This window comes from Cervus canadensis, chromosome 1 (genome assembly GCF_019320065.1).
Source record: "Cervus canadensis isolate Bull #8, Minnesota chromosome 1, ASM1932006v1, whole genome shotgun sequence".
In the NCBI taxonomy this organism is placed as follows: Eukaryota; Metazoa; Chordata; class Mammalia; order Artiodactyla; family Cervidae; genus Cervus; species Cervus canadensis.
Genome location: NC_057386.1, coordinates 39027009 through 39051044, shown reverse-complemented (window position 1 = coordinate 39051044; position 24036 = coordinate 39027009). Strand labels below are relative to the sequence as shown.

General features: G+C 49.1%; 1 protein-coding gene across 1 annotated transcript in view; it reads right to left on the bottom strand.

The window, feature by feature from the left end:
• SLC6A4 (solute carrier family 6 member 4) overlaps positions 1-21118 on the bottom strand; it is a 34204-nt gene extending 13086 nt beyond the window's left edge. The window contains exons 1-8 of the mRNA XM_043478889.1: positions 20402-21118; positions 8043-8496; positions 4694-4828; positions 3875-4094; positions 2828-2966; positions 2172-2306; positions 1730-1833; positions 517-644 (exon numbers count right to left, since the gene is read on the bottom strand). Of these exons, the coding sequence (XP_043334824.1) occupies positions 517-644; positions 1730-1833; positions 2172-2306; positions 2828-2966; positions 3875-4094; positions 4694-4828; positions 8043-8385 (1204 nt within the window). The 5' untranslated portion in view covers positions 8386-8496; positions 20402-21118. The remainder of the gene's footprint in view (positions 1-516; positions 645-1729; positions 1834-2171; positions 2307-2827; positions 2967-3874; positions 4095-4693; positions 4829-8042; positions 8497-20401) is intronic.
• Positions 21119-24036: the final 2918 nt, after the last annotated feature.

The window sequence follows — 24036 nt, the reverse complement described above, 5'->3', positions numbered from 1 at the left end:
GTTTGGGGCATGAGGCTGACAGGATCAGAGCACCACATCAGGCCAAAGGTAGACAGACGTATGTTGGCAAGAAGCCCTGGGACTCCGTCCACAAGATTCCATCACCTCTCTTTTAATGTCTGTTTCTCTTTTTCCATAATAACTCACAGTAGAGTACAGTGACTGCATCATCTACATTTCTTTTTCTGCAAAAGGAAATTCTAAGGACTGGTAATCATTTGCTTACTAGACTTGGGCCCATCACAGGACCCAGACCCACTAGTTTTAACAGCCATCATCCAAGTCATATTCTCAAGCCCACAGTGTATCAAGGCCTTAGTGCTAGGCCCCAAGGGAGCTGTCCCATTCCCCACTATGGCCTGAACACATGGAAAGGGTTTAGATCTCTAAAACCTTTGAAAAATTTAAGAGGAACTGTTACAAATAATGCAAAAGTTAAGGTATTTGTAAAGATCCAAAGAGCAGCAAAGCAGTTCAGTGGGAGCAAGTAACCCAAACAGAATCCAAGGTCCCTACCTGCATCTTTGGCCACCTCAGACACATCTTCTTTCCTCATCTCAGCCATATACCCCAGCACCGTGAAGATGACAAATCCTGAAACGAAGCTCGTCATGCAATTCACCGCACTGGTCACCAGGGCGTCTCTGGAGCAGAAAACCCAACGGACTGAGACATTTCTAAGTCTGGAGTCTGAGGAGAATCTGTCTCCAGGATGACAAGGATGAATGGGCTGAGCTCACAGGGACTTCAAGCCTGTCTCCTCCCAGGGTGCAGCCTCTTAGCCAGGTTGCATCACCTCGAAGCACAAGCTGCTGTTATCACCATGCACGGCATGGGGAGAGCAGCAGGTCAGGAGTGGTTTCAAGAGATGGTCCTATAAAGCAGCAGAGCACAGACTGCTGGACTTCAAACAAGCCTTATTCTGAAACGGCCTGAGCTAGAGTGGGGGCCTTGGCCTCACACTTGAGAAGACCTCAGATTTAGACTTTTGACATTATTTGTAAATGAGGTTGTAAGAGTGCCACAAAGACATCCTGATACTTTTAAAAGAGGACCTCATCATAATATAACTTCAGGCTGATGTCCCAATGCAAGGTCACATTGCTTAGGGTGCATGTAAACTCCTTTAAAAAAATTCTGTAATTGTCTTATGAATTGCACAGATTACTGAATATTATCATCGGTGATAGGCTGTTAAGACAAAATTAACTCTAAAGATGATAAGTGATATTTAAATCATAATTGGTGCAATATTACCTGTTTTGTTAAATTTCTGAAATGAGATTTTCACATAAATCATAGCATTCTGTGTTGGTCAGAATAGCACAATTGTTACTGTTTTCGTGTGTGTGTGTGTGTGTGTGTGTATAAATTATCACATCACAATTTTTGTTGCTAAATATTAACAGGTCAAATCTAAACAATTAACGTATGTTGCAATTTTTGTAAACCTGCTTCAGAATTTAATTTTCTTGAAAAAGACAGAATCTCACAAAACAAAAGTCTGGGGCCTCTCTCATCTCCTGAGTGGCCTGGGTGAGGTTGTGTTCTGGGTGGGTGCTCTGGCCATGAGTGGATTGGCCAGGCACCTGTAGTACCCCTGAGGGTCAGAGAGTCAACATGGCCTGAGCCTGGCCAGGTGTGAGGCCATCAGTTTGATCCCCTTCCTCCAGGCTACTTATGCTCATTCTGCTTCCACGCCTTGCTTGGGGCAGCCCCAGATACTCACTGGTAACAGTTGTTGTGGAATTTGTTGTAGCTCGCAAAAGCCAGTAGGACCCCAAAGCCAGGGCCGAGAGAGAAGAAGATCTGGGCGGCCGCATCCACCCACACCTGGAATAGAGCAGAGGCAAAGGTCGGGGCCGAGACCCAGGCCATCGCTGGGCCAGCGCCCTTGTGCCTCCACGTGGCTATGTGCTGAGACAGAAAACAGGCTCTCAGAGTTCCTGGTAGGATGGCCACATACCAAGTGCAGACCAATATGATTGCCTGTCATTTAGGCATAAACCAATGCCGTGGCCTCAACTGTACTTTTCATGCTTTTTTCCGCTTTCAAACATCACTGCAGACTTAACCACTGAACCCAAATTTTAGTTGTTCCTATGGTCCTAGGACTAGCTTCAGTTAGTATAAAGAAAGACAAGTGCACACTACTTTCCTCATTATCTTACCCCTGTCTCTAGGAGTTTCTGCCAGTTGGGTTTCAAATAGAAGAGAACTCCCCTCCAGGCTCCAGGGAGGGTGGCCCCCCTCACCAGCAGGATCAAAAGAATGATGTAAGGGAAGGTGGCTGTCACCCAAACCACCTGTAAGGAAGGAAACACAGGTTATCACCACATGAATGCTGGTGTCTTATTCTTAAAAACCTTCAAGAAAGGAGATCTACCTTGTTTTTTCTGTAATTGTAGGAGGCACGGTGGTGTGGCAGAAAGATCACAGCCTTTAGAATGAGACAGGGATCTGATTTCCTGTTTGCGGGTACCGCCTCTAAACCCATTTCCCGTCTGTAAAGTGGGGAAAACGCCCAGCAGGAGACAATAAAGGAACCAGTGTATGTACTGGTTGTACACCAGTGTATTGCCACGAGTTATGACACTACCAGTGGATTAAAGGAATTTAAAAAAAGTCATATAACTAGTTCTTGGGATTGACCCATTTCTAGAAGTTTCTAAAAGATTTGGTTGAGAAATTGAGAATCACGGAATGGGTTCTGTGTAAAGGAAACGACGTCCCCCTGTCTGTGGCTGTCCAGGCTACTGAGTTCTGAGTTTGAGATCCTCCAGGGGCCCTTGGCAGACTCTGGATCTGCAGCCAGGGTCCTCCTCACCTTGCCAGATGTTTTAACACCTTTCCAGATGCTAAAGTAGATAATGGTGAAGATGAACATGATGCACAGGACAAGTTGCCAACTGAGGCCCCCCAGGTCCTGGAGCCCCTTCGACTGGTGGATCTGCAGGACGTGCCGCCTGCAGGAGAAAAAGGAGGGCCTGTGATGGGGTCTGAGCCGCAACCTGAGTACACACACAGTATGTGATACCTAGGTGGTGGCCAAGAGGAAAGACAGAAACCGCACTGCAAGGACCAAGTGGCCACCAAGCTTCAGGGAGAGCTGGGAGGGGCTCTGGCCATCCTGAAGGAGAGAACAGGGCACTCAAGCCAACCGACCCTGGGAGGAGCACTCGGCCCAGAGGCAGACATCAGGCCTCTCCCTCCTGGGCAGGGACCCAACCAGTGACTAACACGACTGGCTTTTTGGTGCACGAGGATTTGTATGTGTGGGCAGGGGGCCCCTTCCCCATGCCTGAAATTCCAGCACTAAAGCAAACTCCCTATTCCAGGCATCTTCTCCCAAAGGGTAGATCCACGTGAACACATGAAACCAGAAACTCCTGAGTAGTTTCAAACTACAGAGGTCATGGGAGGTTTTGCTTCCATGACAGCTGGCTGAGAGGAGGGCCCAGGAAGAAGAGCAGTTTTGATGCAGGGGAGTAATTTTGGAATGTGAAGGTAGGGACCAGCCTGGGCACAACAGAAAAGAGGGGTACAGCACAGACCAGACTGTGGAATACTCAAGGTAGTCTCTTCCAACCCCCTCACCCACATGTACTCCCCTTCCCCGACAGCGTCTCTCTGAAATCCATCAGTAGGGAGGGGAGGGAGGCTCAAGGGGTAGGTGGCGTCCGTATAATGATGGCTGCTTTGCATTGTACAACAGAAACCGACAGAACACTGCGAAGCAGTTTTCCTCCAATTAAAAAATAAACCATCAGCCAAGAGGTGAAGAGCCCCTGGTCCCCACGGGCCTCCCGAGAAGCCAAGGCCCAGGGGTGTGGCCTGCCCCTAACAGGCCACCCCCTCACTTACATGCACTTACGTGTAAAATTCTTCTGCAGGGGATGTTGAGTGGAGCATCCAGGTGATGTTATCCTCAGAGAAGTAGTTGGTGCAGTTGCCAGTGTTCCAGGAGTTCTTGCAGCTGGTCCAGGGCAGCTGCTCCGTGAAGGAGGAGATGAGGTAGTAGAGGGCCCAGGCCATGATGGTGTTGTAGTAGGAGGCGATGTAGAAGGCGATGAGGCAGATGGCGTAACCTATCCCTGGGCGAGAGGGCGAGGGAGGCCCAGGTTCAAGGGCAGCTGGCAGTGAGGCACGGCAGCCCGGGCATGGGAAAGGTGGGGCTGCCATTCATTTCATCCCCCGAACACTGGGACACGGTGGCAAAGTGGCCATGTGGTAAATTCCTAATTTGTACTTACAAGATCACATGTTATAGAAAATGTGTATGTGTGCTATTAATGGTTTTTTCCTATTTGCTTTTTAAATTGGAATTATTATTTTTTAAACTTTTTATATTATACCAGAATATAGCCAATAAACGACGTGACAGTTTCGGGTGGAGAGCAGAGGGACTCAGTGAGCAAAGGGACTTAACCACATGGATACCTGCATCCATTCTCCCCCAAACTCACCTCCCATCCAGGCTGCCCTGTTTAGTTTACTTTTCATTGCCAATTATTCTATTTTGCTTTAGTAGTCTCATACAAATTAAGCTGTCAAAACCTTAACTGCTCAGGTTATCTCCTAGGGATACCTGAGGTCTGATTCCAGGAGGTCCCCGGCTCCCACCCAGTGATGGAAATCATCACTTCCTTGGTGGACCCACTCACCCACCCAACCACCCAAGCCTTTCTCTTACCTTTGAAAATTGGGCAGATTTTCGTCCATATGGAAATGCATCCATTTCGGTGGTACTGCCCCAGTGCGAGTTCCATGTAGAAGAGCGGGATCCCCCCAAAAATGGCCATGATAGTGTAGGGGAGAAGGAACGCCCCTGAGGCAGAGGAAAGACAGTTTCACTCCCTGCCCACAAGTGTCCAGGACAGCCCAGGTGACCTGGACGTGCAGAGCCATCTGATGCTCCAGAGCCAAGAAGCCACCCTGTCCCGAGGGGCCCACACACTGCTCCCGTCTCAGGGCTTTGCCGGAAGTCATGGACAGACCTCCACAGAGAAGTGAGGTTTGGGTGGCGGCAGAGAGTACGTGGGAAGGAAGCTGGGTCTAGGAGTCAACAGAACAGGCAACTGGGACCAGCTCCACGGCTAACTGTCAGAAGGACCCTTCTCTGGGCCTCTATTTCCTCTACTAGAAGATGAGGGTTGAGAACTGAGATTCCCAAACCCAGCCTACACATCAGACTCACGGGTAAGCTTAAAAGCGGACACCCACCCTGACCTCCTACAGCAAAAGCTTCAGGTATGGGTATGACAGAGTTTTCTTTTAAGCTCCCCAGGTGATTCTGAAGCAGCCAGTACATGGACCAGTGCTTGGGACCCTGGAACAGATCTCCTGTGACAAACTGTTCAACAGCTGTCATAGTCCACGATCACTGAATTGCTCTTTTTGTTCATCTGTATCCTGGCTCCAGACTTTTTTTTTTTAAATTAAAGTTTTATTGGAGAAAAATAGAACCACCACGTACACAGGGAAAAGAGCACAAAAATTCAACTGATACAGAACTGAAAGTCACAACTACCCAGTGTTGTTTCGATTACTTTTCAATTTCTTAAGTGGCTTCCCTCAATTTTTTATATAGCCTTGCCAATTTTTTTCAGCTGAAATAGCATCAAGTTTTCGAAAAATTAAGAGCCTCAGCAAAGGGACCAGCTTTTAAGATAACAAAGGTGACACCAAGAGTCTCCTAATAGGACCAATTCTACCCCAAAATTCTTGAAGCACATAACTACTGAGTCTGGCAGAACAGTAGCTCAGAGACCATCAGGAATTAGTTAGAACACTGACTCAGACGGTCCAGTATGCAGAGAGGGCAAACAAAAAAGCTGCATTTCCCTGTCAGATGAGTTCACGTAAGAAAACCAAGGAGGTGCTAAGAAAATACAGGCAATGGCTGCTCAAAATAATTCAGAAGGCATTCTAAATACCACATATTATTAGACAACAGTGTGTAAAGTGATGCAATTAGAAAACAGACAACTTAAAAAAAAATATGGTCACAGGTCTTTGAGAACTCAAGAAATCAATAGCAAACACAAGAGCTGAAAGTCTTCTCAGCTGAGGGTTGAAAGTGAAAGTGAAGTCGCTCAGTCGTATCAGACTCTTTGGGACCCCCATGGACTGTAGCCCACCAGGCTCCTCCGTCCATGGGATTCTCCAGGCAAGAATACTGGAGTGGGTTGCCATTTCCTTCTCCACAGACTCTTGATTATTGATGTTTGGTTATATTTCCATCGTTCCATGGAGCCAGAATGCTCCCTCTTGAGCCAGATTGGTGGGTGTGGCTGGAACAGGCAGGTAGGTCACTACAGGATGAAAAAGTGCAGAACTGCACCTCGCTGGAGATGCTGGTGTCTGCCAGCTCTCGTGGCTGACACGAGACCTGGAAACACCACACTGGGGATTGCTCACCTGCAGCCTGAGTTTCAGCCCAAAGGGTGGGCTGGCTGTGATTTTCCCTGAGAACTTTCCCTCCCGTGAAATATTCTGAACCCAGAAACCTGAAATCTATGCAACTCAGAAAGGTCTCACTCGCCTTACAGTCACACTGGGTAAACCTGGCCTGAGAACAAGAACCACGTTGTGCTCTCACGGTGGCATCTGTCCAAAGGGTTTGCTTGACTGGTTTCACATAGGGACTGAGTGTAGGGGAAACATCAACGGTGACCCAGCCCCTTATATAATCCTCAGGCTAAAGGTGAGTCCTCCCAAGCTGGAGATAAGATGATTCCAACTTCCACTCCTCCCAGGCTAGGAGGACTGGGCTTCCCAAAGCCCCCCCGTGCTGGAATGGCCATTGCAGGTAATGGACCCAGGTCCTTAAAAGATGCAGCAAATCCAGGCAACTCTGTGTCTGGTCATAGAGGAAATGAGAGGACCCAAAAGAACTACCCCTCCAACCTCATTTTAATTGCCCTCCTAAATCTGTTACCAGAGTCCCTGTCAAACATTGACTGATCTGATTCTCATTTCTGGTCCTTTTTCTGTTCTGATAGCAAGTCCACTGTCAAAACAGAGGCCCCATACCTACTAATTCCATCACCCTGCTCTGCTCTCTGGGGCTCCCACATCCATGCCTACAGTCAGCTGCTAGTTTTGATAATCTATAAACTGCTCTGGAGGCATCAGGAATAGAAGGAGGAACAAGAAATCATCTCTCCTGAAAAATCTAACACTCTTGTAGGAGATATAAGGCATGTCCATATATGGGTTGGGGTTGGCATTAATGTGGCTGGGTTCAGCTACAGATCTCACCCAGACTGTGACTTTAGACTCTGGACCTGAGCCTATGCCCTGAGCTCACACAGGTTCAAAGGTCCAGGAGGGTGTGGGACCCTGGAGCCACTTCCCAACTTCCTTCACAGATCTAACAGCTCTTGACTCTTGTGAGCAAAACCAGTCAGCAGGAATGAAGGAACTCAGCACAGGGCTGGTGCTCATTCCCTCACGTCTGCTTGGCGGAGAGCACGACTTATGTAACGCAGGCATGAGAGGAGGGGCTCTTCACAGATGGAGCGCTAACGATGCTGAAAATCTGGTGAGGTCAGCTTCAGGGGAGCTTTCATTCAACTTCATGACCCAGGGAGCCGCAGACATGCCTAGATTTACAGTTTTGGTTTACTGGAGATTTGTTTTCTCTTAGACTAGCCTGGGGGCTTCCCAGGTGGCACTAGTGGTAAAGAACCCACCTGCCAATGCAGGAGATGCCAAGAGATGTGGGTTTGATCCCTGGGTCAGGAAGATCCCCTGGAGGAGGGCATGGCAACCAGGCCAGTATTCTTGCCTGCAGAATCCCACACACAGAGGGGCCTGCTTGGCTCCAGTCCATGGGGTTGCAAAGAGTTGGACACAACTAAAGCAACTTAGCACACACACAGGCCCACACAGACTAGCTTGAAAGTCTAAGTAACCATGTTTCCAGACTCATATCAGTTAAACAAATTAGGAAAGACATGATCTATCTTCTGGCCTCCCAAGAGGACCTACAGACCACCCCTGGGTCAGAGCCTCTGCCCACAGCCCACGATACTGACCCCCTCCGTTCTGGTAACAAATGTAGGGAAAGCGCCAGACGTTGCCCAGGTCCACAGCATAGCCAATGACAGAAAGGAGGAAATCCACCTTCTTGCTCCAGGTCTCCCGCCCTGCGGAATGAACCTCAGCCACCAGGGTGGTGGTGGCAGCCGGGATGGAGTGCTGAGTGTCGTCTTCCGCGCCAGGGTTCGGAACTGCTGAGTACCCATTGGAGATCTGGCCGGACTCTGCCCTATCCCCAGGGGCAGGGACACCCTTCTGTAGAACCCCATTTTCCTGACAATCTTCTCCATCCTTATACGCTGACAGCTCCTTCTGGGAATTTAACGGGGTGGTCTCCATCCTGCTGGCTAGGAGGTGATGCTGACGCCCATGTGCCAAGGACCGACCTGAATTCTTGGTGCTCAGATCTGTGGATCTCCTCAGAACTTTATATCAGTGGGACTGAGAGCTCTGTTGGAAAAGCAAAAGGAGAACAGAATTGGGTGTTTTACTTGTCTTTGGTAACTCATCATACATCTTGAACTATATCAGGTAATGAGATTACAAAGCCATCTGTTAAACGAGAGATATCCTATTTGCTACATAAGAGTCAATAAAATCAACATTTTTCAACCCATGCTAGGTATCAAATCACAACTGAGTAATTTAAAAAAGAAAAAAAAATAAGGCAAACAAAAGTAGATAGCAAATAACCCAGGTTTTTCGTAAGCTCTATTAAGAACAAAGTGTTGACTTCAACTGAGGGACTGGAACCCCACCCCAGAGTTTACTGGGGACTCAAAAACAAAGCTCCCACAAAGCTTCACAGAACACTTAACTTTGTCTTGGATGCTGTGCTGGGAAAAAAGTAACAAAGAAGCAGTTTCTGGCAGCAAATAGATAAGGATAGCCCTCTCCATCATTTAAACTGAACACTTGAAAGTATATTTCATATGTCAACTACAGGTGTGATTTGGAGCATAGGAGAGAGGTAAAAAGGCCACCCTTTGTTAGGCACCTCTAGCTCCTTAGTGCAGACTTCTTCACTCTTCCAGGAGCCCAGCTCTCAGAAACCTCTGGGCAGGTCTGAGCTGCCTCTCGCTGCGTCCAGTCCATCTGTGCCTCACCTTTCTGCATTCCCATCATGCCTCTGCAAGTCTGACTGAGTCTTAAATGGCACTGCTGCTCACCATTCATTCTTCTTGCCACTCCCAGCACCTCTTGGGGCTAATCCACTTGTTATTTTGTGACAGTGGGCAGGCAGGGTCACCTCTCCTTCACGCCAGAAGAGCCAGAGAGAGGAGCACGGAGGTTACGGATGCCAGTGTGGCCAGTGTCTGTCCCCATGTGCCTCGGGGCTGCCACGCCTTTATGTCACTGCTGTGGGCCAGGGTGCAGGGAAGTCAGCTCAACTCCCTGAGATTTCTACTTGGGGTAGAAATCTGAGCCCTTTTGGACTTTAAACCTATGCCGGTTATAAAGTAGTAAGAAGCCAGGACCTTCCAGCTAACTTTGACCTTCCAGGCTTGAACTTTTCAAACTCTGAAACAGTTTGCAGTTGAAACATGTTTCGGCTTAATTCAAATCACATTATACCTTTCTAGGAAAAGGTGTCTAGGGATGACTGCTACCGCTGTTCGTAACTGCAAAGGTCTGATACGAATCTTTTCAATTCAACAGTCGGAGATTGACTAGGAACTGGGATTTTGTAAAAATGGCAGTGAATGTCTCTTACCCTGGTGGGGCTTTCAGTGACTATAACTATCTACATGTGGACATGTAGAGACAAACAAAAGTGAAAAATTAGAACACAGAGTAGCCGCTTCACACTGATGACTATGCACATGGATATTGGTAAGGATTAGAAATGAACACAGGGGCTGCAAGTAATTAGAGTTCCTTGCTGACTGTGTAGTTTCCTTCTGTAAAGTAGAAAACAAAAATGTTAAAGGCATTGACTTACTGATGCCAAAAATATTAGAGCAACAAGAGAGAAACCAGCTCTATATAGCGAGGGTGTGGGTATATAGGAGGTGTGGGGTGTAGGTGTCCTGGGCTCTACTCGATCTAACTGGCTCCCACCCCCAACTCTATCCTCAGCTCAAGGAGGCAAACGTGACCTATAGGAGGAAATGAATTTCTGACAAAGAGTGATCTAGATAAAAACCCATTCTGCTTACCTTGATGCCTCTGTCCAGCCTTCCCCATCACCCCCACCCACCCCACCTTCCCCAGGACCTCAACTAGACTAGATGGACTTCTAAAATAAGCATACATCCTCTCATCCACCATAAGGAAGCATTCACCAGGCTAAGGGATTTTTAAGTTTCTTGGGTTTTTTTTTTGGAGAGAGATGATAAGATGTCAATATATTTAAATACACAGTTGAACGTGGCAGTCTCTGGTTGTGTTATTTGGAGAAGGCCTCTGTACTTGCCTCTGGCCTCTCTCAATGACATGTTTTCTACATTAAACACTGAAGAACCTGCAGACCAGATGGCAGAGATAAAGAGCTTTGCCAGGTGCGGATGGTCAGACGGCACCCAGCTGACAGATCTTGCCCATGACCCAGGTCTTCCTTTCTCCATCTTCAAAATTTTACCCAAAATTTTCTGTAGGGATGTCTTCCCAGCCTGTAAGGCTGCAACTTTCCTCTCATTTAAAATTGAAGCTCAAAGATCAACTGCATCACCCAGCCTTCCTCCAGCATGTCCACCACGCTCTCTAGGAGGAAAACGTCACCCATCTGGGAGGAACACGTTAGCGGGGGAATAACCGTTTAGTCATCCAGTGGTTCTGTCACCCTCCTGCTCAGGAGTCCTGTGTTGTTCTAGACTTTATTTACTTCCTCCCTTGGGGCCCTCTGCAGGAAGTTGGAGAATGTGCATGGGCTGGTGAACCTTGGGGGCAGAGGGTGGCAATGTATGTTCTTCAGGGTGCTCTGGGGTCCAGCCCCCAAGGATCCTGATTTCTTGGCAACCGTTATGAGCAACTCCTAAAAGAGTAATACACCAGACTATTGTCGCTGTGCATTACAATGTCTTATTTTCCTGAAATATCCCTCAGCATTAAAAAAAAAAAAAAAGTTTTATTAACAGCTGAAATGGCCCATGTAAGAAAACCTATTCAGAAGGTCCTGTAGCCCAGTCATGACTTGAAGTTGCCTCTCCCCTGAGGGTGGTGTCTCCCTACCCAGCTCTGCTTTCCGGGGTTCTCCCACCCCAATCAAAGACCCCGGGGTGCAAGAAGATAAGTTACAGCCACACGAAGTCACCAAACAGGAAGGTGACGCTCATCTCCTCTTCAACTCACTCCTCTACCTTTCAGAAGGAACCCCCTCCCAGGGACTAATCTGTCGGCCAGGAGCAGAGAGATGGTGGGACCTGGGCCCCCTTCTGCCTCCAGGATGCTGCCTGTGAAACCAGACTCCTTTCCCACTTGCCTGGTTCTGCAGAGCACTGACCAGCTTCTCCCCCTGAGACCAGCAGATAGCAGTGGTTGAGAGTGAGCCAGCCCAGGAACATAGAAGGAAAAGATGTTAAGAAGGTTGGTTTCTAAGAACGCTCTCTTGAAAGCTTTCTTTTCTTTTTTTTTTTAAAGGTATTTTTATCCTGCGGGGTAGAGAGACTGCAAAGGAGGTCACTGTTACAGCTGTGACCTCCTCCTGGCAGACATGAGATTCCCTGCGGCCAGAAACAGCCCCAGAAGCCTTCATGTACATCTGGGATGTGTACCGTTTCCCAGGCTGAGCAGGTGATGGGCTGTGGGTGGGTCACCCAGCTCCACGGTGGGACAAGGCCTGATGCCCAGGACCCACCCCTGCTGCCCCGCGACCGTGTACACGAGGGGCCACATGGGGGGGCAGGTGACAGGAGGCCAAGACCTTCTGTTTACAGCTGCGCTTCCTCCCAGCCCAGGGGGTGGGCTAACTCACCCCACCTCCCCGCCCTTAGTAAAAAGAACTGTTTCTATTTCAACTTCTCCCCATCACATCTCATTCCTCTTTCCACAAGCTCGGTCTCTGTAGCCAGGGGAACCAGCAACTGAACAAGCAGATAATTACAAATGAGTCATGAAACCACCCAGCCCTCTGGAGATGCCCATGACCCTACTTGTCTGTTTGACCCCCCCCTCAGCGCATTCTAAGCAGAAACACTACAGAAATTTTGTATTTTGACTTCACGTGTCCAGATCAAAGTGAATTCATTTCTTGGGACACTCACTTTCATTTTCCAAAAAAAAACACCAAATACATGAAAACAATGCCCCCCTAGCCCCCCACCAAAACCAGCATGAATTATGGGTTTACCGCTGAGATAAGATTAATTATAGGCTCTATAACCTTTGTAATTTGTACTCTCTATTCAGAGGGAGTTGAAGTTCCCAAGACACCAAGGATGATAGAAGTTGCAGAGGCCTGTAACACAGTATAGGGTTATACTCTGCCTATAACGTAGTAAACACTAAACATATATATTTACTAAACACAGCAAACATATATGCCTATATATGTTCAGTCAAGATTGAGCCTGGCCCGCTGCCACGGCCTGGCCCTAATTCAGTAGACACATACGGCCCGCCTACTATACCTAAGGCTCCTTCAGACAAGGCAGGCCTGGTCTTGCCTTCATGGAGGCCATGGGAGAAGGCCAAATCTGATCAGCATGTGGAACGAGGGAGAGGCCAGTGCTGTTTTCAAGTGCTGCCATCCGACCTGCTTAAACCGAGGTTTCTGCTGACTGGATGCAGCACGTTCAGATACCTTGCGTTTTTAGCTTCAGGTTGTCCTTGGGTTTTAATGGTCTTCCTTTTGTTGCTATTGCACGCGCTGCTTCTGTCACGGGACCCTGGGTTTTTGCTGCTTCTGGTTTATGTCTCCACAGTGCAAGATGCAGGCTTGTTTTCGTATCTGTTGAAGAGGCTGCGGAGTTCTCTGAGGGGTGCGGTGTCTTAGGTCATAAGCCACTGGGACTCCAGCTCACCTTTCGAACAATGTAGAAAGACTTCATGGTCTGAACAGACCGAGTAGAGAAAATCTTCTTGTGGTTTGGATGTAAGGGATAGAAATGACTATCACAGTCATCTCCTTACCCAAAGACTGCCTTATAAGAAACAGTTTAATTTTTTGGAGAGGAATTAAATAGGCTACAATCCTCAGGGCCGTCTGGGCCAGATACCATGAGAAAGGAAAAAGGGTCTCCGCCCAGAACTTTCCTTGGGGAAGGATAGCTTCAAGCTTCCCTCCACACAGAGGATAAAATTGAGAGGATTAGCCATTTGTGTTGGGGTTGAGATCACTCCAGAGGCTGGGCAAAAGTATAATTAATCGTTTAATAAAAACGAAATGGATCTGGCATGCATAGGGAGAAATAGCCCTCCTGCAGTGAACATGAACAGGAAAGCTAGACTAACCACCTTCCTGAGGTATCATTTAACATCTGTGTGTCCACAACCCAGGGCTCTCCTGTCGCACAGACCTGTACTGGAGTCCCAGACCTAGCATTGACCGGCTGTGTGACTTTGGGTGGGTTACTTAACCTCTCTGATCTTCCCTTTGCTCATGTGTGAAAACAGACCATTAAAATTCCTGCTCCCTAAAGGCTATTGTGGGAATTGAATAAAAGTATGACAAATGCTTAACTCAGCATCTAGCACATCAGTACATGACAGTGAGCTGACAACCACTCTGCCATCACAAATACACAACCCATTCTGCTTTTCTACTTCTCACCCCAGGGAAGGAACCTGGAGCCCACATGCTTCAGTGATTCGCTGCCTGCAGCACAGGCGGGCGCCCTGAGCCAGAAGCTGTGGACTCCATCCCCTTCCACAGGCCCTCACCTGTTCCTGCTCCTTCTCCATCAGTGGCTTGGAGTCATTAGGAAACTTGTAACAGGAGATTCCTGGGCTACTTGCTCAGAGATCCTAATAGAGAGATCCATGTGGGTGCTGCATCGTTAGCAAGTACCCAGGTTATTACGGCAGATGGGCCACTGAGCATGCCCAGTACATCCCCGACCCCGCCCTTTCGCTGCCTCTAATTATCCTGTGTTCTCCAGGCCTGGCTTAAGTTTCTATCCACTTCCTCCATGTAGCTTTCTCTTACCACCCTAGCCCAAGATGATCTCATCTGTCATTCCTCACTGATTATCAAGCATCATTTATTATCCTTGTGTGTCCAGTTGCTTTGCATCCCCTAGAAAGCAGGGGCCATGGCTTATACATTTTGGCCTCAAATACCTGCTGACCAGGTGTGTGCACACTCCCAGCCTAGAGGGTCTATGGATCTATTTCGGGTTTCCTGGGCTCCGGCCATGCTGGCAGGTGTGAGGCTCAAGTGAGCCTCTCCTCTTTCTTCCTGGGTCCTATCCTCAGGGTGGTTTGCCCTTCCTCACTCCTCACCCATCAGGAAGATCTGCTGAGCATCTCTGGGGTGGAGAAAGGACCATCACAACAACAACTGTAGTGAACTCTGGACTGGAAAAGACTGGCATGTCTAGGATTAAAGAGGAGACCAGGTTGTGCTTTTAGACCTTGAACAAGTACCAGCAGGCATGCCCATCAAAGGTTTGTGTTCCAAACCCTCATTTATCAATTGCTGGTTTGGAACTTGCAGTGTATTTTCAACCCACGGAAAGAAATGTTGCAAATGGTGGTTAACCTCCTAAGCTAGTTTACAAAACCCTAGTTTAACCAAAAGATACTAAAACACCTAAAATGTAAGCTATAAAATACAGCATTGTTCAGTACTACAAAAGGAGATGGGAGATGACAAACTCATTAGAAGTTGTTTAACATTCTTTCTGGTTCCTAAGGAAAACTAAATTTAAGGAGAGAAGTATAAGGAGGTAGAGAGACTCGTGTATAGAATCTGTGGAAGTGCCTTTACAGGTTGAGGTCACAGATCATTTAATACATTTAACTACACAACTTGCAACTTTTTGCAGAAAGCTTTCATTCTGGGGCTGCCATCTGTTTTGGTGTGGACAAGGCCAGGAAAGAGACTTGGGGAACTCCAACAGGTGACGTGTTCGATTAGGCACAATGAGGAGTATCACTTATACCTTCTAAATCCTCTTATTGTTACAATGCAATTTATGCCATAAGTAGAAATCAAGCTTTCAAAAACACATGGGAGCATTTCCAAACACAAGAGTTTTCTTTTCCTTAAGACAGGTGTATTACTAAACTATTTTTGTGTGAAACAGACAGGATTAGACCCACAAAGGAATTCAAGGGAGAGAGCAAGAGAAAACCAGCCCCAGGGACAGGGTGTTATGAAACAAGGGCGGATTTACCTGTGGCAGCCGGTGGAAGAGAGAAGGGGAGGAGAAAGGGATTGGAAGGGGAATTAAATACAATGTGAGTGAATATGAGAGGAAGGCGGAACTGGGGCCATTTCTCTGGGTGGGGGGCGGGGGAGACCTAAGTGAGGGGACAGATGGGGTCTGGCAACAGAGTGGAGCAGGGCACAGGGGTGCCCTAGAGCCACAAGTGGTTCGTGATTTGGGTAATGTTGCCTGAAGGTGCCTGAGCTCCTACAAGTTCTGAAATGTGTTTTACAATGTGTCACACACATGGTTCGGGGATATTCACAAAGAATCAGTTCATCGTGACACAGAATCGATCTGATTCTCAGATGCACTGAGACCAGGGCAAGAGGTTGCTCCTCATCCCTAGGAGTTGATGGTCTCAAAAAGTAATGCTCTAAGCTAAAACATACATCACCGAGATGGTGGAGGAAATTTGAATATGGACTGTACATTATATAAAAATATTTTATCAATGTTAAGTTTTCCAGATGTGATAACAACGGGGCTCTGGTTATGTATGAGAATGTCCTTGTGCTTAGGAAACACAAGCTGAAGAATTCAGGGGTGAAAAAAAATGCATTTAATACACCTAAGTGACCAACCATTACAGCTTAGCCTAGCTGGCCTAAAATGCACTCAGAATACCTACATTAGCCTACAGTTGGGCAAAATGATCTTACACAAGGCTTATTTTATAATAAAGTGCAGAATATCTCAAAAAAAAAAAAAAGGCACTTGGGGTGAAATATTTGGATGTCTGCAAATTTTCACAGGTTCAACAATAAAATTATATATGTAGTATAATCATTTCATTAATTACATTTTATACAGAAAGTATCAAATTATATGTGTTAAATATGTAAAACTTGGATATGTGTCTAATTAGAAAGAAAGTACAGGCACAAAAGTGGCAAAATGTGGTGAATCTGGGTGAAGCTTCAGGGGACCATTCCTCCAACTTTTCAGTTGAAATTTTTCAGTATAAAACACTGAGGGGAGAAAAAGAATTCTAGACCTGGGACGGGCTGAGAAACCTCCAGTCGGTCAAAGCTCACCGCGGCCTGGAATAGCGAATCTCCTCTCTCTCCCCCCTCTCTCTTTCCTTCCTGCCCCAGCTCCTCTCCTCTGAAACAAGGAAAAGAGCCAGCTAACTCAATTAGCCGTTAACAACACACCCAGTGGAGAGAAAAGTGCAGGAGACTCAAGTTTAAGGCCTGGCTAGGTCCTCAGGCTATGGTGAACTTGAACAAGCCACAGAGGACTTGGAGCAGATTGTCAACAAGTCCCCTTCCAACTCTGCCCTTCCCTGATTCTAGGGAATCCCTTAGAGGGGGGAAAAATGTTTATTTTCTTGCAGCAGCTTCCCTAGCAAAGTACAATCTTCTTTTTCCTTGAATATGCCCAGAAAGACCACACAGCACAAGGAGGCAAAGGCCCAGTGACGGGCTCCCTCTCCCTGAGCCCACCCACCAGCCTCCAGCTCGGGATTCGCCCAGAGCACACGAGCAGCTCTCCAGGTCTGCCGCTGGCCTTGTCACATCCCCACCCCTTCCCTTCCAACTGCAGATAATGACACAAAGACCTGGACCTCAGGATCCCTGGAGACCTTCCCCATGCCACTTGCCCCATGTCAGTGCCTGGGGACGCTGGCCATCAAGCTGGCCCTGGGACAACATCTTCCTGTCTCCATGTCGCTGGGGTTTCTCTCTCACTCTGTCTGGGGAGTTAATGGAGAGCTATCCTGTCCTGGCTTTTAGAAAATTCTATGGCTTAAATACTACACTCAGCTATCCCGGGCACCGCTGGGGCTTCCCTGGTGGCTCAGACGGTAAAAAAAAAAAAAAAAAAAATCCACCTACAATGTGGGATACCTGGGTTCGATCCCTGAGTTGGGAAGATCCCTGGAGAAGGGAATGGTTACCCACTCTAGTATGCTTGCCTGGAGGTATCCCATGAACAGAGAAGCCTGGTGGGCTACAGTCCACGGGGTAGCAAAGAGTGTGGCATAACTGGCAAGTAACACTTTCACTTTCAAGAGAAAGATAAGCTTCCCTGGTGGCTCAGACGGTAAAGAATCTGCCTGCAATGCAGGAGACCTGGGTTTGACCTCTGAGTCGGGAAGATCCCCTGCAGTAGGAAACGGCAACCTACTCTAGTGTATTCTTTCCCGGGAAACCGCATGGACAGAGGAGCCTGATGGGCTACAGTGGGTGGGGTGGCAAAGAGTCGTACACAGCTGAGCACAATGGCTTAAATACCCACAGTTGAATGCACCTGGTCCAGGGTTGGGGCAGTGAGGGAGCAGCTACCAAGCTCCAGCAGAGCCAAAGAGAAGAAGAAAATAAGGCAGCCAGACTACTTCGCACAGGTCTTACCTCCACTGGGTTTGTTACCCCATTAGACACAGGGTGGGAAACACCGGGCTTACAAAGATGCTGCTGATGTTCAGTAAATAAGCCTTCAACTTCCCAGGCGCTGACAGCTGACAAAGATCAGGCAGGAGGGAATGCCTCCTCTACCGAGACTTGACTCAGATCATTTCTGCACGTGGGCCCAGGTCAGTTTGATGAGCTCTGCTAGTAAATGGTGGAGCGGGGAGGTGGGGACCTGTGCTGGCCAACGGTGGGTCTTGTGCCCACCCTAGAAAAGCTGGTCACCCTCTGACCAGGGGAAGGCATTTATGCCAGAGTTCTTTAAAATGCTAGTTTCATCTATTTTCCACCTTTCCTTCCTAGAAGGATGGCAGTTTTCTTTCCTTAGGGTTCTACTTTGCCTGGTTAAGCCCAGAAGTGGGATTCCCCACAGCAACAGGGGACCCCACATCACTTACCCAAGAAGAGAGGAACAGGGCGCTTTATGAGACCTTGGGTTCCGCTCCCAAGCCTGTTCTGTGGAACATCACCAAGCTCGTGGGTGTGTGTGGGGAGGGGCGGGCGTGTTGTTTCTCCTGCCCCACACCCTAGCTGGAGGAGTTGCAAACGGGATTCGAGGAGTCAGGGAACTCAGGCCCTTGTTGGCTGGACATGGCTGAACTGCAGGACTTGACTTGTGCATGTCTGTGTGCAAAGCCTTGGCCTTAGAGTGAAAGCTGTGGGTCCCCAGAGGACCCTAATCTGACGGAAACATCCGGGCAGATTGTCCGGGCCCTCAAGCATTTTGCACCATCATTTAGACTCGTTTGCTTAACGCAGAGAAGCGAGGGTCACAGTCACAGAGTGAGCAGAGGTGACTGGAGGAGACATGGACATCGGTTATGCACGGCCCCCCACCCCTCGCTTAGAGCTAAAGCCTCGAGACCCAGAGGAGTTGACCTGTGACGGGGAATAATTAAGGTCTGAGGTAACTTCTTAAACTGACAAAACAGGACTGTATAGTTTTCCCTTTGGCCGCCCAGTCATCTTTACTTAAAAAGTCAACTCATGATCATATCCTGTTGATTCATTAGGACAAATTAAACTGCTTCAGGCAGCCCTGCCTTTGTTCTCCCAAATGATAGCATTTGCAGTGTATGAAGAAGAACGGTAACTCAAGGGCTGATTGTCTGGCATCACTTGCGATTCTCTTTGGAGGGGGGTATCTAGAATGTTTCTGCAAGTCCGCTGTGAGAGACAACACTCACAGCCAAGCACCTCCTTCCACGGTCACCTCAACCATTTGTGACCCTTTGACATGCCTCTCCGAGTGTCATCAAAATGCTCAGAAAACTTTAAAAATTCCCCAGAGAGAAATTTCTGAGGTTTTGTTGATTGCATTAAAACTTCAATGTTTTGAGTTTGAAACTTAAAACCCCCACCCCACCACTCACCCCTAGTATAAATATTTTTAAGCAAGGAGACTGAAAGCAATGGGTTTGAATATCTGTGCCGGGGTCTGAAATGTCCTAGATGGATTACTTGGGTGTTGAGGGGACTTTTGATTAATTGTGAAGCAGTTTCAACTCGCTCCTATTCAGGTTCAGGGGAAAAAAACGAAAACCTGGGCCCCAAACAGCTTGCACAAACCTCTTAAGAACCTGCCGTCTCCTCCATGCTAGAAGCAGCCACCCCCACCGCAGTCTGCAGACAGGAAAACTTCAACCTTTAAGCACCGGTGGCTTCACAGGAAAGCGATTAACGGACAAAGTAAAAGCTGTGTGTTTTTCTCTGCTCCCCAAACCCAAACATCCATGAGCCCATGGTGCCCCCTCCACTTCATTAAGCAACAAATCCCAATGTTGCTTTCTTAGACATTTTCCCCATGTCTAATGTGTGTTAAGGCAACACACATTAAATATTTGATCTCCTCTTCCTATGATGAGAGCTAGCAGGCTCATAAATAATCCATTAACCTGGTTTATTTTTCTGGACAAAATTGATCATAAAAATACTAACACAGAAGAAGCCTTTTTAAGGTCTGACTCTTAGAAATCCCATCCCTCTGAAATCTTTAGAACCCCAACTGGGGAAAAAAAAAAATTCATTACACAGAAGACCCAGGGCAAAAAGAAATGTGCTTCTTAGTGTTCTTTAGCTCCAGAGAGCCTTTGAGAAAACAAATTTGAACGTACACATTTTTCAAGCAACTGATGGGCACACATTTCAACCGTGTAGTACAGCTCGCTGGAGTTCTGGGTTTCACGTGAATTCCGAATGACTGAGCGTGCATCGGCTCTGCGAGCGAAAACCACCCAAGCGTACGGAGACTCGTCCCACTTAAGTGTCATTCGGAGATTTCTCTAGATATTTGGGCATTGTGTCCAGTAGGGCTCTCCCCGCGGAGATGCCTGCACACAGCCCCCTGCACGCGATGGCGGTCAGCGAAGAGCAAACAGAAGCCCTGGGTTGAAAGTAAAGCAAGCTTTTACCTCCAAGCTCAGGACCCTCCTGGGCAACTGGGGCCGCCCCCCAGGCCTCCGGGGAGGAAGGAGCGCTCCGAGCGTATCGAACGCCCGAGTCCCCTGGTCCGACTCCGCGCGCACCCGCCCTGCCCAAACCCCCCGCGCCGCCCCCGGGAGTGGGGGCGCCTCGCGGGATGAAGTTCTGGAGAGAAGTGGGCCTGAAAAGCCAGGAGGAAAGCGGACCCACCTGCCGGGAGTCCGCGGAGGCTGGTCCGGGGCTTCGGAGCGGGCGACCCTCGCGCCGTCGAGGCACCCGGGCGCCGCTGCCTGTTCCGGCGCCGGCGCGGCAGTTATTTGTACTCTCGGCCCCTCACATGGTCTGATCTCTAGATATCCGCCGCCAAAGAGCTCTTTAAGAATTTTTGCGTCACTTTGAGCAGCAGAAACTTCACATTTCCCCGCTGCCGCCGCTCTGCCTTTCTCCTGGGGATGGGGAGGGCTGGGGGGCTGGGTGGGCGGGCGCTCCGGAGAGTGGCGGCGGGGAGCGGGGAGGCGTGGACCGGGAGCCGGAGAGGGGGAAAGTGAAGGACCCCCCACTCCCACTACACACGCACACACACTCACACACGCGCCCCCCTAGAGGACCAGCGCTCTGAGTAGAGAGGGAGCCTGGGGCGGGGAGGGGTGGGCAGCAGGCTGAGGAGCCAGAAGTCCTAACCCCTCGTGTTCTTTAAACTCGCGGGGGGAGGAGCTGCTCCATAACCCACAGGTGTAGTTCCTCCCCCAACCAATAGCTCCCGAAATTTTATGTGTAGGTTTCAGCTCGATATCACTTTCTCAGAATCATCTCTCTGGACCACGGACACCTCCCCTCACCCCCATCCCTATTTTTCTTCCTGGGACTTAGCCCCTGGCTCTCCGTCCGGCTTCACCGCTGGGACGTGAGCCCAGCCAGGAATAGCTCAGCTGAACGCCGGTCCAAAAGGGCCAGAAGGAATTAATTCCTCGCTGTCCCCGGTTCCTCCAATACAGCCCAGCCTAGTGGCTCGAGGTAAATACTAGCAGAAGAAATGAATGAATGAATGAAGCACTTTCCCACATTGTTAACCAGCTACAGCGGAAAGCACCATGAGAACAGAGCGTGTGGGTGGCGATCTGGTAAACGTGTGTGCCTGTGGTGTTGGGCGAGGGGATGAATTGGTAACAATATTTTAATTATCTGAAGAAAACCGACAGGAGCCTATTGTGTTGAATCATGTCAATATATTACTTTGATAATGTAAAAAACTTAAGCTTAAAAATAAACTTAATGTTAAATTATCTTCTCAGTAAAATTATTTTTTACAGTTGAAAAGAACAGATGCAGTACTTGCTCCGGGATGTCCCTGAGGCTGAGATGGGCGGGCAAGGGCTGACCCGCCTACTTCTTCCAGAGGCCAGGGTCCCAGCCAAGTAGAAGGCAGAAAAGAAACTGCAGTTACAGGTGTGCAACCCCTTCCTCCCCGCTCCCCCCACCCGGTACTTGGACTGAACAGAACCCAAAAAACGGAGGGAGAATCCGGCTGAGTGGACCTGGAGTCTGCAGGGAACGAGCTGAAACAACCTTCCCTGGGCGTGGGCGGCGCCCCAACCTGGGAGGAATCAGTGTGAGATTCTGGCGCCACCTAGACGTCAGGGTGGGGATTGCAAGCAGAGCGGGGCTGGCGACTCCCGGGTAAATTTGGGAGTTTCATCCCTGGGTCAAATCCTGGGATGAGAGGCCCACGTCAGGCAGCCCCTCCCTTCAGATGGACACTGCGTGTGGCCACTGTGTGAACGAGTGTAACAAGTGTAAGGTGTGGTTCTGAGGAGGGCCTGGGAGGGGACTGGGACCCCAGGCCTCGGCTAAGACTCTTGTCTCCACCCAGTCTGTCCTCCACGTCGGCTCAGGGTGGCCTTTTAACACCATGCCAGAGTCTCAGGAACCTGTTGACCACTCATGACCTTCTTTCGAGACCAGACCATAATACCCATTCTTGCCCAGTCCCGCCCACCCAGCACCTCAGAATTGTTTTCTTGGGTGTGGTGCTGACCTAGACCAGGGGACCTGGATGAAACCCCAGCTCTGACCCTGTACTGTTTGCACCAGCTTATTCCCACACGAAGAAGTTCCTTTTTCTCCGCTGTTATGGCCTTTGGCTCCCTCGTGTGTAAAACAGGGATCGCGAGGGCGGTGGGCACCCCCGGGTGCCGGGCGGGAAGGGGCTGACGTGTGCCGTAACACCAGTGCCTCTCCGCCTGAGGGACACTGCCCCCCCACCCTCTCTCCTCCGCTGGACCGCCCGGGCCAGACTTCTCCCCTCTTAGTCTGTGGCCGGGGAGCACGATCAGAAAAAGCCGCTGGGATTACACAGACGCGACCTCTCCCTTGTTCCTCACAGCCTCCCTGGAAGAGTCCATGAAAAGTTGTTGCAGATGGGCCATCTACTCTCTACACAGGTGCTTCCTCTTCTCCTCCCCGTGGGTGTCGTCCCACAGGCGCCAGGCGGCCTCCGCTGCCCCACTTTCGCCTCAACAAATCCAGACTCTCGCTTTCCTAACGCACAGCCTTCCCTGTCTTGCTCCCCATGCTCATGCCACACCTGCCCTGTTTTTCTCCAGTGTCCGGACCCCCTCCCAGCACCCCCGCTTATTTTTCCTGGGACGTGGTGTAGTTTAGGTGACAGGGTCCATGGTCAGCCATGCGTGGGGACAGCACCTCCAGGGCGGGATTTGCTGCCACTGTGAGCCCTGGGCTCGTCCCCACAGGGTTCTACCTAGAAGCCCCCCGGGGGGAGGCTGTCTCTGATCCAGGTGAAGCAAGGCCAAGGGGAGGGGTGGGAAAGCCCTTCAGGAGTGCCAGCAGTGGGGTGTGCAGGGGGCGTGGGAGAGGAATGCCCCGAGCAAGGCAGACAGCGTTTGAAAGCAGGTGATGTGTGTCCTTGGTCACTTTTTTCTGGCCCTGGGTCTCCCATTCCTTATGAGCCTACTATCCCTGCTAGACAAGACCCTGTTCCCCCAGATTTGACAGGGGTCATGACTACCGTATGCTCCATGATATTTTTGGGTCAAGGTTTCTGGTTTTACTTCCTTCCTGCGGGATCCCCTCCCCTGATTATAAACACTTTCGCCAGTGCCGCGGTTTGGAAGGCAGCTGTGTTTACCTTCCATTTTGGCAGAGAAGTTGAAGCCAGTAGAAGCACTAGTACCAGGACTCCCCTCCCCAACCCCAGCCACACACAGACCTGTGGGAGCCCTCAGATCTTTCCCAAGTGCCCACCTCCTCCACTGGGCTCTGGGTTCCCCAGGGAATGGGCTCTGCCTCTCTCCAGATCTTAACACCCATCCCTGTGTCGGCACACAGCACGCTCCACACACAGGTGTTGGCAGTGGATGGCTAGGGAGATGCCTTCTACTCTTAGCCGACATAAAGTGTGTAAGAAGCAGCACTTTTGGGACTGGTGAGTGAATCATGGAAAATCTGACACTGGAGAACTGCCCAGCAGTGAAAGGAGTGAGGCGGTTTTCTCTGTGTATTGAAATCGCTGTAAGCATGTAGAAGAAACTGGGAATCCTAAGTGCTTTGGAGGGAAAGGACATTAAGGGTAGGAGGGAACCCCGCTTTTTCACTGTATTCCCTTTCATACTACTTAAATATTTGTCATGTAGGTAATATTTTTCTACAACTTTTCCAGAAAAGCTTCGTTTTAAAAAATTTGTAAAAGTTAAAAAAAAAAAAAAAAAGAGGAAAGGACTTCCCTGGTGGTCCAGTGGTTAAGATTGTGCTTTCAATGCAAGGGGCACAGATTCAATTCCTGGTTGGGGAACTAAGATCCCACATGCCGCACCATGTGGCCAAAAAAT